This window comes from Amblyomma americanum, chromosome 10 (assembly GCF_052857255.1).
Source record: "Amblyomma americanum isolate KBUSLIRL-KWMA chromosome 10, ASM5285725v1, whole genome shotgun sequence".
NCBI classification, from domain to species: Eukaryota; Metazoa; Arthropoda; class Arachnida; order Ixodida; family Ixodidae; genus Amblyomma; species Amblyomma americanum.
Window position 1 is genome coordinate 15,251,861 of NC_135506.1, and position 17,381 is coordinate 15,269,241.

The 17,381-nt window shown below is 45.8% G+C and overlaps 1 protein-coding gene across 1 annotated transcript in view; it reads right to left on the bottom strand.

Moving 5' to 3' along the window:
• Window positions 1-17,381, bottom strand: part of LOC144107169 (uncharacterized) — a 29,817-nt gene that overhangs the window by 3,784 nt on the left and 8,652 nt on the right. Inside the window, exons 2-12 of the mRNA XM_077640164.1 lie at window positions 16,166-16,381; window positions 15,320-15,465; window positions 14,021-14,126; window positions 11,760-11,917; window positions 10,794-10,913; window positions 10,537-10,634; window positions 9,087-9,222; window positions 6,228-6,326; window positions 4,908-4,967; window positions 2,186-2,312; window positions 526-641 (exon numbers count right to left, since the gene is read on the bottom strand). Coding sequence (XP_077496290.1) covers window positions 526-641; window positions 2,186-2,312; window positions 4,908-4,967; window positions 6,228-6,326; window positions 9,087-9,222; window positions 10,537-10,634; window positions 10,794-10,913; window positions 11,760-11,917; window positions 14,021-14,126; window positions 15,320-15,465; window positions 16,166-16,381 — 1,382 coding nt within the window. The remainder of the gene's footprint in view (window positions 1-525; window positions 642-2,185; window positions 2,313-4,907; window positions 4,968-6,227; window positions 6,327-9,086; window positions 9,223-10,536; window positions 10,635-10,793; window positions 10,914-11,759; window positions 11,918-14,020; window positions 14,127-15,319; window positions 15,466-16,165; window positions 16,382-17,381) is intronic.

Below are 17,381 nucleotides of genomic sequence, written 5' to 3' on the forward strand. Positions count from 1 at the left end.
TTAGCCTGCATCATTTCGAAAGCGCATGTATTTTCACACGATGCAGCCAAATTTTGTCGAGCCACAGCGGCGAGGGCAATCGCTCTTTTGAAATTCCAAAAACTGATATGGCAATTACAAACGGCCGGCTACAAATCTCTAATTGCAACTAAACGCCTAACGCTTATATAGTTAGAAAGTTAATTATTGTGATGTAGTTAACCAGCTTACTAGATAATATGATTCGCAGGTTTCCCGGCCTACGCCAACCCTGGCAATGCCATGCCGCAAAAGCCATATTTTTACCTCCAAAATCCTATTTTTGAAAATTACAGTCTTCCCTCTAACACCTGGTATATACTGTATATGTAATGCTCCAGCCGTTTTCAGCCATGTAGTTAAACACTGAAACCCGCTCGCAGCATCCGACGCAGCCGTCGCGGACATACAAATGTTAGAGAATATGATAGTTTGCAACCGACAGTGTCTGATCTGTAATTCAATGAAAATCACTTAGGACGGGGGCAACAGTGTCTCCGTACTCACAGAGACGCGGCTGAGGCGTATGTCCTGCGCGATGCCCATCACGTTCTTGAGTTGAGCCCTGAATGCCTTGGCAAGTGCGTCCCGGGTTCCGCGACCGGGCCCGAAGTCCGCGTTTCCTGCGGATGAACAGAACGGCAAGAGATTGAGAGAAAGACCTACCCACCCGAGAGAAGTGGACCTGGGTGTCATTTACAGCTCATCATTGCTGTTATCCGCCCAGCTCTGCCCGCTGCATGACAAAGGCACCTCCTATTCGATCTCCAGTTTACCCCATGTACTGCTTGTTCAGGTGAACAGAAACGATAACCGATGGCCCTTCTGGGTAACACAGCGGATTCAACGAGAAAGTAAACGTTAGAGAAAGTGGCTGAGGATTAGGAAGATTGTGATGATAGGGCGGCAGGAGCTGGCGCAGTCATCATCATCATCAGCCTGACTGCGCCAATTGCAGGGCAAAGTGCTCTTCCATATCTCTCCAATTAACCCTGTCCGGCGCCAGCCGCCGCTGTCCTGCCCTTATAACTTTCTGACGATTCTGCCTTCGCGTGGCATGCCCTGTCCAAGCACATTTTATTTCGACTAAGATGTCATTAACCCGCGTTTGTTGCCTCACCCACTCTGCCCACTTCCGGTCTCTTAACGTTACACCTGTCATTTTCCTTTCCATAGCTCGCTGGGTTGTCATTAAGTTAAGCTGAACCCTTTTCGTTGGCCTCCACGTTTCTGCCCCGTAGGTGAGTACCGGTAAGATGCAGCTTTCATATACATTTCTCTTGAGGCATATTGGTAAACTGCCGTACCTGATCTAAGAGAACCGTCCAAATGCGCTCCACCCCATTCTTATACTTCTAGTTAATTTACTCTCATGACACGGATCAGCTGTCGCTACCTGCATTGAGTAGACGTATACCCTTACCACTTCCTGCCGCTCGCTACCAATCGTAAACTGCTGTTCTCTTGTTAGACTGTTGAACATTACTTTGGTATGCAGGAAGTATTGGAAATAAATGAGCGAAATTTATTTTGCAATGGATGTAGTTAGGCGGCGGCTAAAAACGGTCATCATCATCGGCATCAGGTGGTGATCAGTTACATTACTGGTAAGATTCAAGTTTACCTAAATTGCGTCACATATCACAAGCACAAAGTGTAAATACAAATCACTTCCCTAGATTTAGAAAGCGATTAAATTACGCCAGTATTTACTTGGTGGCTACTTTATCATACTTGATAGAAATTTTAGGATTATATGATACACGTTTGCCTCATATATACTTGAACTAAATATCTTACTTTTATTACTTTTTTCCCAGCCGAACGTTTCTTGGATGAAATTGCTATTAATTCTCTTAAGTTGCAGTTTGCTCTCGGTTGTATTCGGTAATTATCTAGCGTTGCGTAGAATTATCTTTTATTGTATATTATCAGTGAATAGAATTATCTTGAGTTGTCTGTGGTATCTAGAATTATCTAGCAGACAATCGGAACATTTTCGAATAGGTCAGTTCACAGACTGCCACTGCAGAAACACAAATGCAGTTTATTTCCACATGAATAGATCAGTAACATCCATCGTTCCTCATAATGATAACACGTCAGCGTTTCAGGAACAGCGTGTAACGGTGAACGCGCCTAAATGCGGTGACGTTCGTGAACTTGCCTTGGACGTTGATCAGCAGGGTCCTGGCCTCGTGTGCATGGAAACAGATGCTGATGTCGAATGGCGACCAGTCCCTGAGATCCGTCTCGAAGTCAAAGATCTCCCGGCGCTCGATCACATCGCCCCTCTGCGTGCGTCAGAAAGGCGACGACGCAGGTTGCGCCAAAGCTCAAAATTGCACTGGGCCTCCTACACTCTAAAGAGGAGGGAGTAGAAATGGAGTAATTTGTCCTCTATACGCACTTGTATTTATAAAATACTGTGCGCTAGAGGACAACTTGCCCTCTTTTTACCCCTGTGTAGGCATAATCGAATTTAGAGTGTAGAACTCAAAGTTGCACGGGGCCTGCTACACTCTAAACAGAAAGGAGTAGAAAGGGGGTATAAGCTGTCCTTTAGAGCACTCCCGTTTATAAAAGAGAGTGCGCTAGAGAACAACTTACCCTCTTTTTACTCCCATATAGGCATAATTGAATTTAGAGTGTAGGTAATCTTAATTTCATTTCATTTATTTACCCTAAGGGCCCCTTCGGGCATTACTTGGGGGGGGGGGGGGATGCAACTAAACAACTTTTGTTGTACATGCACATGAGCAAAAAATCGCGTTTACAAGGTACCTATAGAATAGATAACAGGAAAAAAAAATGTAGGAAGAACTTCAAAGAATTTTTGAAACCTGAGTATTTATACAATAGATACACTTTTAAGTGATTTCACAAAGCTATGAAAGAATTAGCTATATACACGCGCAATACCGGGCAGGGAAAGCGATACAAAAAAGAATACAGTCCTGTACATCAAGCAGTCAGAAACGCTAAAGCAATAACAAAGCAATCGAAACAGCTTAGCATTGTATTCTCTCCAGAGATTTGAAGAATGATGCGTAGTCAGATATGGAGGCAACATCTTGGTCCTCACTTTGAGCTCGTAAATTTGAGGGATACTGCTTGATGCCAGAGTTTCAATATTTATGCCTCTCTTAGAACTAGTACGAATGTAGTAAACTTGAATCGAATTTTTATGCGGTGCTGCTGTGGACCACATTAGGTTTTTAGTGAATGACCAGGAGCGAGAAAGCAGAAATAGCGACATGGCTTATAATTCTAACATTTCTTTTTGCTAGAAATTCTCCTCACTTGTTTAGCATTTGATTAAGTGTTCCATTTCTTCTCGTTTTGAACCCTTTATTCGGTAAACAGTGAAAATTCGCCAATCTGCCAATTTAGCCACCCTCGTTAAGCGTTTTCCTTATCTCCAACAGCTCGTAGCGCGATAAGCAGTTTAGATATCGCTTCGCAACGTGCAATTTCACGTGCCCTCGTACTACATACTACCTTATGAAGTTCGGCGTACCGAGTAACGTAGTTTCAGGAAAAAAAAAAAACACCGGTGACTCCATTGCATAATGTCATCATAGCCTCCTATACAGGGGGCTATATTTTCCTATGCATACTGTCAGGGACTGTTATCATTTCCTTGTTATCACAATTTACTGTCCGCCCTGTCCATCATTTAACTACATCACTTCCCTGCGCGTATTCTGGATTGGGAGAGGGCGTGTGTCTGCTATGGTTGGGGCATGCACTATTGTGACGTTGTAAGCGAGCTTTACATGAGGTGGGTGGTGTTAGTGTAGCTGGCTTTACATATTGATAAATTTGAGTTTTAATGAACTCAACATTGGTGCTGTTAATTTAGTTGTGTGTTTTGCCGTAGCCTTGACGAGTAGCGGTTGCCTTTGGCACGCGCTGACGTGCTCATGCTATCGCATATTTATTTAAGAAGGCTATACGCGGTGTAAACAACGATATCATTATGCATTAATTTGAGGGGCTGAGGGGACGTCTTGTCTGCAATATTCGGTAACAAAGAAGCAATCAGTAATGTCATAGCCCTTGGTACGAATATACTAAGAATAAGTTGAGGTCCCTTGTTCTCGAAGCCTCTGATAGCTCTTAATTTTTCAGTGGTATTTAGTCTCTGATCTTGCGTACACATTCTCCTCAAGACACTGCAGTGAAGTGTTGCTGGAAACGGGCTCTAGCGTCACGCAGGGAAGCGAACAAAAACAGGTACCCTCGCCCAAATCTCCGCCATAGGCCTTTTTTCAAAGCAGCCATTTCATACTCAGCGGCAGGAAGGCGGGCTAAATATTCTGAACAGGCCACTCCATGTCATCAGCGACATCATTCCTCCAATACCCGTTTTCTAAGCGCATAGTCTGATGCGGGCCTTGGAAAAACAGAGCTTGTGAGCGCAGATGAGGGGGAGATTATTTTGTGCACCTAAATTTGGGCCTGTCGGGAGGGGGAACGGGGGAGGGGGTAGCGCATCTATTGAAGGATCCCTGAACATACAAAGGTGGCTGAGTAAAGTCTAACTAGGCCTGCCTAGGTCGCCAGACTGTTCGCATGCGAAATTCGCGACCAAGGTCACCGGCGGGTGTAACGAAGAAGCAGCTGTAACGAAGAACCTGGTGGGGTCTCTTTTACTTCGCTATAACAAGGTTCAACTCTAACTAACTTTCGCTTTGATCGGTACACTAACGCAAGGTTCAGAAATCCAAATGGGGCAGAGCGCTGCCCGGAATCTGACGCAACGTACAGAATGGAACTACTTGAATTTTACTGGCGCGATAATTTCAGGAATAGTAGAACAAAAAAAAACGATCAATAAAATTTCTTTGTAGCCGTCGGACTGACACGGAAGCAGCTGAACTTGCCTTGGCCTCATCGTAGACTTCCATGAAGACTGGTAGCGAAGCCCCCTTCATCTCGTTCTCCTGCAAGAGAGGGCGCTTCTTCAGCGAAACACGATTTCATAGCACCTTGTCGTGGTGTGCAGTGTTAACATTCTTAGAACAGTTCTTAATGTTTTCATAACCTTTTTATTGACTGATACGCAGTCAATAAATGCGACTATTAATGGCCGCATGTCCAAGATTTTCCGGCAAAAATTTTTAATATTAAAAAATTGTAAAATGCTGTTAGAGAAATATTGAAAGTAATGGTCCATTCTTCTGACGTGTAACAAAATCTTTCTTTTAAAGTGTTTCCATCGATCGCATATCCAGCAGTTAATACTGATAAAGAAAATCAACGGGGAACGCTTTTGACGATAGGAAAAACGTTAATAGAAAAAAAAATGCAGGACTGCTCTCGAGTGACTTCCGGATATATAGATTCTTATAGTGAAATCTTACTTTACATGAAAAATTTACGTTCACAAACGGTTTTCCGCTCAAAAATGCTTTTGCCCAGAATTGAGTATGCGTAATAGCAAGTTTGTAAATTTTTTTTGTTATTGCTCAGTTACCGAATGGAAGCTGTAACTGTCGGCCGAAGTCAATTAGATGTTAGATGAAGTGTCTGTAATTTTAACCGGTTGCTTCGGTGAAACGTCTGCAAGAATTTTGTTTATTTAGTAGGTTGTGCCCAAGTAATAAATCAGGGAGGCCAAATCCTGTTGTGTTCAGAGGTTGAGTTGTCTTCTATGGTCGTCGAGACCAAGCCGAACTCTAGGCCTGGCTATCCAATTTCGTCATCCTATTACCTGCTTTCATATGTCTTGTTACCCCAACTGACCATTGCTTATTTGTTCCTGTCATTAAGCGCCTAGCCCGAGCCAATTTTGTCCTTGTAGTTTTTGTTAACATTCAGGACCACTGACTCTATTCCCACGTATTGTCGAGAACAGAAGTTATGTATACCACGCGGCGTCACCCGCCTGGGTACTGTTGCGACACCTAGCGACGTTTTCCAGGAACACCGCGGATCGAAACGGAGAAACTGATTTGCCTCTAGATAAAAACAACCACTCCCTTGCCAGCCTCGACAGCAGGCACTTCCGGAAGCTTGCAGGAGAATGGAGTATAACCGAAGCACTAATGGTGTACATTACTTTACCTACAGACAGTACTTCCTGTTCTCGATGCGTCCTAAGCCGTGCTAAAACTTTAAAATCGATTCGCGGCCGTGCTCCGCAGCAACGCCGCGAATTCGACGCGACATCGCGTGTAGGTTAGTTAGGTTGGGTCACTCACGTAAGCGTAGTACAGGTTGGCCACTTGCGACTTGTCCGGAGATCCGGCGCTATTATCCATGCCAGCGTACACAGCACAGTTCCAGGACCGGCATGGCCGCTGCGGGAGAGTGTAGGAATATTTCACAGTACCATTCAGTTCTCAGAGTTCTAATATGTCACTTTACCAGCGCGAGCAGTACGAAAGGGAACACGCAAGCGAGTACCGATTAGGGCCGGTCTTATGCCCCCCGCGGGGCTGTTCTGTTACTGTTCTTAAGTTACTCAAGTTACTGTTCTCAATCAAAAATTATTTCGATAGCAGTGCCGCCGATTGAACATATTTAAGCGTGTACTACGAACGCCCCCTGTAGTTCACTGCCAGCAGCATCAATTGCTTCGCATTGGGACCTTTTTAAACGTGTGTATTAGTTTGCTCGTCGTAATGTGGCGCCACTAATAGGGAGCGGTCGCTTAAGGCACTGCGCGAGCGGCTGTCATGGCTGGGAAATGCTTCATTGTGAAGCTCTGTCTCGAGAAGGAAAAGGAAACAAAACTTTGTTCGGGCGTTTCCCTTCATACTGTGCTAGTGACGGGGTGCTCTTCTTTCTCATAGTCCGTACAAATCTGGAAAGCGAGCATAAAGAGTTTAAGGAAAAAGCTTTATTTACCAAAGCCGGCTGATGTGGCCTGCACTGAAAGTAAGGAGCCGTTGGTAGACGTCACGGGTTTGTATCGCGTGGGGGGAAAATGTTAAATTATTTTTTTTTTTCAATACGTGCGCCTTTTGCTGCCGAAGAAGACAGCATACCCAAGAAAAGCCATATAATAGACTTTTACTCAGAACAATTATCGATAGAGTTGTCCTTATTGCGCTTTCAAAAAGCCGAACATTTTAACGTTGTTACGCTGGCATAAGATTCACACGGCAATTGGAGCATCTTTGTATGGCGACCAGGGAATGTTCAGTAAAAACCCCTAGAATGAATGTTGATTATCCGCAGTAGATTAAAGCTGAAATCGAACGGAATGATGGATAAAGGCGCCCATCTCGCAATGCATTCCTTAGACGATTAAAAAAATAAATGTGCGCTTCTCGATCAATAGTTTCTGCAGCACTCAAAATGACAGTTCGAGCCACGCATATATGCTTCAGAAAAAAAAAAGGGGGGGGGGGATATCGATCTGTGCGGACCGCCGTGTTCCGTGAGGTAAGTAGAAAACGTGTGTCAATAGCCGATGATAGCGATAGTGTTATGCTGTTTAGTATCATTGTGTCGTTGCTATGATTGCTATCGTTGTCGATGCTACATGAACGAAACCCCATTCCCCTTCGCTGCCACTGCTTAGGCGAAAAGAATTGATGGAAGCAAAAGCTATAAGTATAATGCTAGGAGTAAAGTAGAAGTAAAGCTAGAAGTATAATGCGATAACGCTATCGGGTCCCTTTCGCACTGCTTAATTATTTGCCTAATTTCTAATTACCGTAGTCAGATTTACTAACATGCGCGTCAGTACATCTCTCTAAGACACTTCACCATGTCAGCGATCACAACGCATTCACTAGGTCCACTTTATTCAGCTTGAGCGAACGAGCTTTTGTCGCTTATTAATACATTGCACGCGTCGCAACCGGAGGCTCTGGGTTCGATTCCCTTTGACTCTTAAGTTGACCAAATTTTCTTTTCAGGTCAATTTATTAATCCTTTGCTTGCAGGGGGATTTTTCGCACACGACCTAACACGCTGACGACGACGAAACCAGCTTTTTAGCGACAGGGGACCCTTAACGATGTGGCGCTAAAACGCTGTCGCTGATAAGTACCACACTGAGGCGCCATTTAGTGGTACCTGTGAGCCGGATTGCGTGTGCAAGTAGTAGTACTAGGAGACCTTAATGGCTACGAGATACAATGAGAATAACCCGGCCAACTGTGATTCATATATTCCGCGGGCCAGAGGTGGTCATTTTTTGTGAGGATGTCATGGGTCATGGTGATGTGTAAGGGGTGTTGGCTGTGTGACCCACCAATGGTCATTCGCGTCATGTGGGTCACGCGATCGGTTGTGTGTGAACGCATCAGCAGGTTATCACCTGACCTTGGCTACGTGTCGATGGCGTCATTTCGTGCGAACGAAGAGACTCCGTATTAACGAGCATATAATGGCTGGCGCGCCACAACATCCGTAAACACTTCTGCCCTCATTTAAAGCGACAGTGAGGACCACTTCAATCAGTTGTGTTCTTTCTAAAAATCGATTCTACGGCTGTTTCTAGGCATGCAGGTGTTATTCCTGCAGGAAAAAAAAACACATTTATAGCTCAGAAAATTGAATTTAAAAATTTCCCCGCCAACCGTTCTCAATCTCGTGAAGTGTACACTTAAAAGAATTCTGCGACCACGTTTTGAACTGAGTGGCGGCTGAGCCTAACCTCTGTGATCAATGACCAAAATTTTAATTGTTTTTGACGCATCGAAGTTTTCTTGCCTCACCAGTTTTTCTGGTGACAGCCACACCCGTGTTTCATAGTTTGTCCCTTTCTAAATTTTAAAAACTCAGCTTCTAGTGAAAGTAGCGACTTCGCCCTTTACTATGGCGGTAATCTATAAATACGGGTCATCTACAATTCGTCTGCAGAGGCCCTTTAATATCAAGACGCGGCTGTAATAGCTACACCACTACCCTCTGATGAGAGCCCACTTCGACGGCCTCCTGTATCACGTGGCACGCTTTATCGAGGTAATCAGCTCCTGCCTTTCATACCTGAATGCGTCTGATTGGCAGGCAAGTGAAAACGGAGTTCTTGATTTCAACGTACCACTCCGAAGGCCAGTCTGCCCGCTCAAGGAAAGTCCCATATGCATACATCATGGCCGTACCTCTCCTGTTTTCTGGTAGGAGTAGTCACGCCCGGCTCCCCAAACAAGCGCATCTGGTTGAGGTATGGTCAGCTCTTCTTTCGCCATGACCGCCGCCTGGCAACTTCCCGTGTCAGGAGTAACGAAGTACTTCATGCTACGGGAAGAACAATAGCAATAATTAATTAATTAATTAATTCAACCAACCAACAACCAACAATCAATCCAATCATGAATCAATCAATCTGGTCATTCGACATCAGGAAACATTGAGCAAACCGAGGTTCAGTCATGATCTACAGCAAGAAAAAAGAAGTTACAACGAGGGGAATATTTTTCCGGTTACACCCTGTCATTTGCTTCTACCGAGAGGAGAAAGTTACTGCTTACTGTTGCCAGTGGGATGAATACGTGACAGACCAGCGTCCGACCAGGGCGGAGTTCGAGAAACCTGAGTCTTCCTGACTCAGTGTTTCAGTGGCTGTTTGCGTATACAATGAGTTTTTGGTACCTGTACTCTCTAAGTGTGTTTAAACATTGTTCGTGACTATTGTCTCTTGTTACAGAAATTTTTCTGTGCGCCCATTAATGCAGTGAAAGAACTATAGGTAGCCTAGGACGCGAAGGAGACGTATGCGACACGGAATACTAGGACCTTCATGACGTTGCAGCCAATAAACATATGCCCAATAATGCTTTGCGCGTGTGTGCGCACCTTAACCGAAGAGCGCTTTGCGGCTTTCGGGAAAATATTGTAGACCTTGGATCATATGCTAAAAAATGGAAAAAGAAATCAGAAAGAACGCCGCAAGCGCCCCTGTAACCTAGCAACGCTTTCGGTGGGCACCAAACGAACGCCACGAAATGACGTCACACGCAGAGCGGGAAACCGTATCTACACACTGTCATGTTTTTGGTTTATTGGAGGTTTAACGTCCCAAAGCGACACAGGTTTATGAGGGACGCCGTACTGAAGGGCTCCGAGGAAATTCGGCCACCTGTTTTTTTTTTAACCTGCACTGACACACAGTACGCGGGCCTCGAGAATTTCGCCTCCATCGGAGTTCGATCAACGCGGCCGGGATTGAACTCGGGTCTTTCGGGTTAGCAGCTGAGCGCCATAACCACTCAGCCACCGCAGCGGCCGCAATGTCATGTATACTCCACGGGATGCATACGGGGCAAACACACAAAGCAAAATTGCGGGCAGATAGCGTCGGAAATATTATTTTATAAAAAATATACTTTGTTCAAGTTTCAGCTGCGAAGACATAAGACAGTCGAGCCTCGTTATAACAAAACGGTTTGTATCGAAGGAATGGCGATTCCCCTTGAAATCTCGGTCAAAACGGGTTATAACGAATCTACGGCTATAACGAAGTAACCATCGGGCCCCTTCAACTGCGACATAACAAGGTTCAACTGTAATTCCTTCTTGACAACCTTCCTTCATTGTGCGCTGGAACACTTACCGGTGGCGTAGTCGAAGACGCTCCTCATCATCGGCGTGTCCGCGTCTGAATAGTAGGCCTCTCGAGCCACCAGGAAGCTTGGAAGATTAACCCAGACCTGCGGATATGCAGGGCCGTTACTTGAGATCCTTCCGCGTAGGGTAAGGATACTCGAAGCACGTTCCAGAGGGCGCAGGAATCAGTAATTGGCACGAGTTTTTGACCCCTCAGTTGGATTCGTTTCGTTCTTGCACATTCTGCCGGCTAACTGACTAACCTTGCTCTTCTGCACGTCCTGGTTGTCGGCCGTCTTCGTCTCGGCAGAGAATGTGAAGACTGATGGAAGTGTAGGAAGCGTGGCGCGATCCACTCCCTCGCAGAAGAAGCCGACGGGCTCCTGCAAAGGGCCAGCATGCAAAAAAGAATGACTATTTGCACTAAAAATTCAAACCACTAGCCTAGAGTCACAAAATTCGGAGGGCTTAGGCCTCTGCTTGAAAACTTTGAGTTTCTTCAATTCTGAGAGAAATGCACGTAACCTTGGCAGTTTTTTTTTTTCGCCTCCATCTAAATCCGCTGTTTGCATGATGCGAATAACAGCCGCTAACGCGTGCTCAGCAACAACAGCTCAGATATCCGCTGGATTATACAGCAAAGTCCAGGGTGGCCTCCAGTCTGGGGCGACCTCTTGAGCTCTCCTGATGAGGGCCTGCTGCGTTGTTTTTCTTGAACTGGCCAAGAGCTTGGTATATCACTTAGATTTGCTATGACCGTCAGAAGCTGGTGCAAGCGCAGGCTCGGTGCAGGCAAGGTCAGATTTTGCAGCGAGAAGCAAGAGTCGGCCATGATAATCACCATGTTTGCGCAGAATATTTTGGGGACCTTGCAGTTTTCTCAAAACTACAAGTTTAAAATATTGACTCGTGCAGATGGCGGAAGGACGAGACATGATGCCAGATGGCTATGAGACGACTTCATGGCTGCTGTCCTTACCCGAGTGCATTTATGATGATGATGATTATGCCCGCGCCATTTCCTGCTTCGTGGTATTCCTATTCCGCAACAATATCCCCGCTGAGTTACGCGGCGTTTTCTACCTGCTGCCAGCAGGCGACGCTAGTTGTTGGGATTGGGTTGTTGCTATAGAATGTCGATAGCCAGCATTTGTATCCAAAAAAAACGCCTCTGGCGCGAAGCAGTACTTTGGACTGCGCTCATTTTCTGATCGCTGTCTCACACGTACCTCAAAGATGGTTGAGTCGAAGATCTCGACGAAGTCGGCGAAACTGTAGCGGATGGCATTTCCACCCTCGCACCCAACCAGGGCGTCCAAGGGCACGGGAGGGCACCTGCCGTAGTTCTCCGACTTGCGGTCGCAGTAAGGAGTGCCGGTGCCGTTTTCTGCGTTGTTTTGTTAAAACACGCTCAGAAATTACGCGTAACCAGCACATTTTAGCGCAGTGCACTTTCGTATTTCTATTAGTACAGTGCATTTTTTAGTTTCTTCTTGTATTTCCTTTATTCACGAGCGATTGTTTTATTTTTGTTATGTTTCTAATAATAATTCCTTCGGTTAAGCTTATTTTTATTAGAGCTAGCTTTATTCGCACGCTATTGTTTTCTATTATCCATCTTCTTTTTATTATCCATTGAAGCATTTCATTTCGATCCTTACCGTGTGCAGATGCTACTTTATTGCTGATGCCATCTTGCACCTATTTGCCTTAGTCCACGAGTTCCCAATAATGTGCTGCACAATGGTTCCTCTTCGTATAATTATTTCTTACGATGTGCCAATCTTAACCGACGAATAAACTTGAACATAAATTGAAGATGGGTAACACATTTTTTGAGAGCTGCTTTTCTGATAAGCTAGGCTTCAAGCTCCCACACTTCACTGCGACTGGAAACCACTCAGCCGAGTAGCGAATTACGCAAAGCGCCGTAAGAGGGATACTGATGTCTACCTGAGCAGTTAGCTATACAATTGACCTACAGCACTGTCTAGCACCAGAAAAAAACCCTCGCCAAAGTGAAAGTCATCACTGACGCTCTAAAAGCCATTCAGCGCTTAGAAGCTTGGACCGTGTCGTGTACTGTAGACAATCAGAAAATTGTTCTTTCTTTCATTACGACATATACGTTGGCGCCAGAATCAACTCAATGGCAATAACGCTCATCTCGATCTGCCTCTTTTTAGCTACATCTGTGTTTATATACTCAGCACACTGTAACGTACCTTCACGCTACCATGAAAGATAGCGCGAAAGAAAGACGAAAGACTAAGAGAACGACGCAGACAAGCGCTAACTCACAGCTATGATTCATTGCGGAAAACACGTAATTTATAATAATAATAATAATAATAATAATAATAATAATAATAATAATAATAATAATAATAATAATAATAATAATAATAATAATAATAATAATAATAATAATTGGTTTTTTTGGGGAAAGGAAATGGCGCAGTATCTGTCTCATATATCGTTGGACACCTGAACCGCGCCGTAAGGGAAGGGTAAAGGAGGGAGTAAAAGAAGAAAGGAAGAGAGAGGTGCCGTAGTGGAGGGCTCCGGAATAATTTCGACCACCTGGGGATCTTTAACGTGCACTGACATCGCACAGCACACGGGCGCCTTAGCGTTTTTCCTCCATAAAAACGCAGCCGCCGCGGTCGGGTTCGAACCCGGGAACTCCGTAATTTATACATCACTCTTCTTGAAACACAAAAAAAGCAAGCTTCCCTCGGAAGCCGTTGTTGAATGGTGAAATGCATTGCAGCGCAGCACTTGTCACTTATCGCATGGGAAAAGGATGAATTAACATAACAAAGAAACGTTCATCGGCTTCAGTGCAAAGCGGAAGCTAGGAAATCAAATTTACAATCTCACATGGCAACTGAGTGTTGGCCGATACATGAATATAACAGTTTCGCATGTGATATGCCTCCACGATTTCTCGGACCAGCAGGTTGCGATGTCTAAAAAGCACGGTCGTTCTGAAAACACAGGTGTAAACTTTTTCTTTTTCTCTACATTTACTTCTTTACATGCGTGGAAGTGCTCAGAAAGATCACTATGCTGGTCCTTGAGCAAATTTAGGTCTTTCCCCAGCCCGTCTGCCCCCATATACACCGCTATACATGACACCGCATCACATGACACCGCTCCACATGACACCACTCCGCATGACACCGCTTTGCCTGTCTGCATTATACTGTGCGTATTTCGTGTTCCCTTCGCGCTGTTTTTCATCATGAACTTGAAACAACTCGTCCAACTTTCGGCATTACTTTATAAGCATATAACATTTAAATCTTCGTTGCCTGCTCGCTTATCCAGATTATAGCAAGGTATTCGGGGATTTCACAGGAGAATAATGAGCATGGTACGCCTGAAGACTAAATGCAAGACAATTTTGGCAGGGTTTAAAGGAGAATGGTCCAACTATCGGAAGTGTGTACGCAGGTATATCATTTCTCTCGCTTGCTGTACTCACTGCTCCAGACGATGGTGTTTTGGCAGTGGTGCACCTGTCCTCGGACTGTGACGGTGACGTCAGTTTGCCACTCGTCCGCTCCTCCGGGTATGTTCTGAATCTGTTTCTGTTGTGATTGAAGGAAGGTATATGCGCCAAGACCGTCATCAGCATGTCGTCGCATCCAAGCTAGCCGACTACACAGTGAAGGCGTAAATTTGCTCTAGTTCGGTTGCATAGAGTGAGAACGTACTTTCAGAGCTTGTGGGAACACAGATGACAAGGAAGAAAGCATAAGATATTACGGGAATCATCGACTGAAGCTTTAAGTAGGCGATAATGTTTATATAATTTACATCTCTGTCTGTACGAGCCTGACAATCAGGCTTAGAGTGTTCTTAAACAAATAAGTAAGAAACATATATGAAGGCACCGAAAATTTCACAGCAGAACATATGTATATTACACCCTTATCACGCACAGACTCAACCAGCATGAAATGTGTCAAGTAAAAACAGCCCAGCTTGATAGCGTTTCAAATGGGACTCTCACATCTACGCTCTACACCCCGCTATCTCCGGATTAGGCAGATGCAAAGCGCCTCTGCTAGGATTATGAGTTGTAATAAAAGATGTATACAATACATAGCATAAAAGATGTATACAATACATAGCATTACGCTTAAAGACATTCCATGGCTTGTACAGCCTGAATTTTGTGTTTCCTTTCCAAACTGTTGTGAGGGCTAAGAGGAGTGTACCTCGGAATTTAAAAGGGCTACCGAACACATGACGGCAAGATAAAGAGTGAAGCTCGGACCAGGCGAATTTTTCATCAACTACGAACCCTTCTGTGCACCCTTGCATTTTCAGCTCGATTACGGGGTTAACTTGCTCAGAGCCTTGTCTCACCAGAAGGTTTGTGCAGCTGTAGAGATTAACGATTTCTAAAACTGGAGAATCAAGAACAGACGCGCTTTTGTTCACGAGGCAGTAGCACAGCGCATTCTCTTTAGGACAGCAAATAGTGCTTAGGTGTCCCATATGCCTTGTTTCCACGTGTGGCTGGCAACGCTGACTTGCAGCTGGCACTGCACGTACGTAGCCTTAGCTTCACAGTATTAAGAAAGCATTTTGGTGGGGTGCCCTATTATGTTTATGTATTCTGCACAGGACGTCCATGGCGTCATTGGTTCACAAAATGTGCCCTCTTTTTGGGCCAGAATCACTGCTGTTATGGACAAAGCACTAAAGTTCCCGCTGTAAATTTGGTTTCGTCATCCTAATGCTAGTCGTACGTAGAGGGCAGTGCACAGAATACCTTTTCGCCACCGTCGAACCGGATGAGTGAGTCTGGCGTGTCGAAGACCTTGCGTCCGTTGGCCGAGCGAAATGCCACTGGGAAGTACGGGTCCTCCTTCTCGGCCTCCGGGATCCCGTGCGTAGTCGTGCACTGCCTCGTATCGCCTGCGAGCCGTCGACCGCGTTTAACGTGTTGCTATCAAGACCAGTGTATTGTGACTGACACTGATTTCGTGGGTTCTTCCTAGTACCGCTAGTATAATAGCATTACTGAAGCGTCTCCACCCAGTCAGCCAGCCAGCCAGCAAACAATCCAGCCATCTGTCCGTCCATCCGACCGTCTGTGCGTCGGTGGGTCAGTCAGTCAGTCAGTCAGTCAGTCAGTCAGTCAGTCAGTCAGTCAGTCAGTCCATCCATCCATCCATCCATCCATCCATCCATCCATCCATCCATCCATCCATCCATCCATCCATCCATCCATCCGTCCGTCCGTCCGTCCGTCCGTCCGTCCGTCCATCCATCCATCCATCCATCCATCCATCCATCCATCCATCCATCCATCCATCCATCCATCCATCCATCAATCAATCAATCAATCAATCAATCAATCAATCAATCAATCAATCAATCAATCAATCAATCAATCAATCAATCAATCAGTGCGGCTGTAAGCAACGGGGAATCTACAACCACATAACTTGTGACATCAACGGTTCTTAGGCTTGTTGCGGCGGTTTCGGCCATCCATCTTTCGCTCTTGTTGCTTCGCGGTGTAGTTGGCCGTCTACGGCCACGAGACCAATTTACGCTTTACGCGTTTCTCGTTTCTAACTTCACACCAGCGTGCTCGGGTGACTGTTCTCACCTTTGGCCTCATAGAGGATGTCGTTTTCGAAGTCGTACAACTTGGTGTAGCTGACACCTTGCGACAGGCGCGACACGTACAGGCGGTTGCCCAAGCCAAGACCCCGGCGGGTGTAGGCCACCGTGAAGGCGTAGAGGTTGTCGTCGAACCACGACTTGTACATCACATTCATTTTGAAGTCTGAGGGGAGGAACGGCGCCCTCGGTTGTCCCTGGCCTGCAAGATAGACGGACCAAGGAGGAACAGATGAGCCACATTAGTGCGCAGTGAATGAAACATGAAGATTAGTGAAAATATGGACAAGCACACGAAGTACCCTCTGGTCAGCAGTTAACGGGGCACCGTTCCAAGTGTACTACTCTGGTCATCCGCTCAGGGTATCAGGTTCACCGTGCACAACATGGTGGCAGGGGAGGGGGGAGCGGAGGAGCTCGTCAGCCACTGCTCAAAGTCGTACGCTTGTTGTCTGTCCAGCACGGGTGTAAGCAGTACCTAGATGTTGGGTTTATATAGAAATTTCAAGAGAACATGCGTGCTGTCTGGTGACACACTGAATGTGGCATAAAAGGTTTGGTTTGGTTTATGGGGGTTTAACGTCCCAAAGCGACTCAGGCTATAAGAGACGCCGTAGTGAAGGGCTCCGGAAATTTCTACCACCTGGGGTTCTTTAACGTGCACTGACATCGCACAGTACACGTGCCTCTAAAATTTCGCCTCCATCGAAATTCGACCGCCGCGGCCGGGATCAAACCCGCGTCTTTCGGGCCAGCAGCCGAGCGCCATAACCACTCAGCCACCGCGACGGCTCACGTGGCGCAAAGTAAGATTCGTGGTTCTGTAGCATTCAGCGGCAGGCGTGCGATATAGTTAGTCAACGCCGGGTAGAAATGCAGATTGTTCACAGCGTGAGATCTAACGGGGGGAGGAAAAAATTCCAAGGGTGCACTTGAGTCTACTTGGGTGCAGTAATGCGAAAGCACTTCTCTTACTGCCCGTCCTTCCTGCCTCATGCGCGTCCGCCATCTCGCCTCCGGCATTTCGCCTACGCACTTATACGGGCGCCATCTGCTGCACCAGCGCCATACATTGCAAAGGGGTTTCAGTGGGTGCCGCATGATGGAGCTACGACTGCACTACAAGCACGGAGGAAATTTACCGGAAACGTACGTCTGTAAATAAGATGCGCATAAATACTCATGTACGCCTCAGTACATAT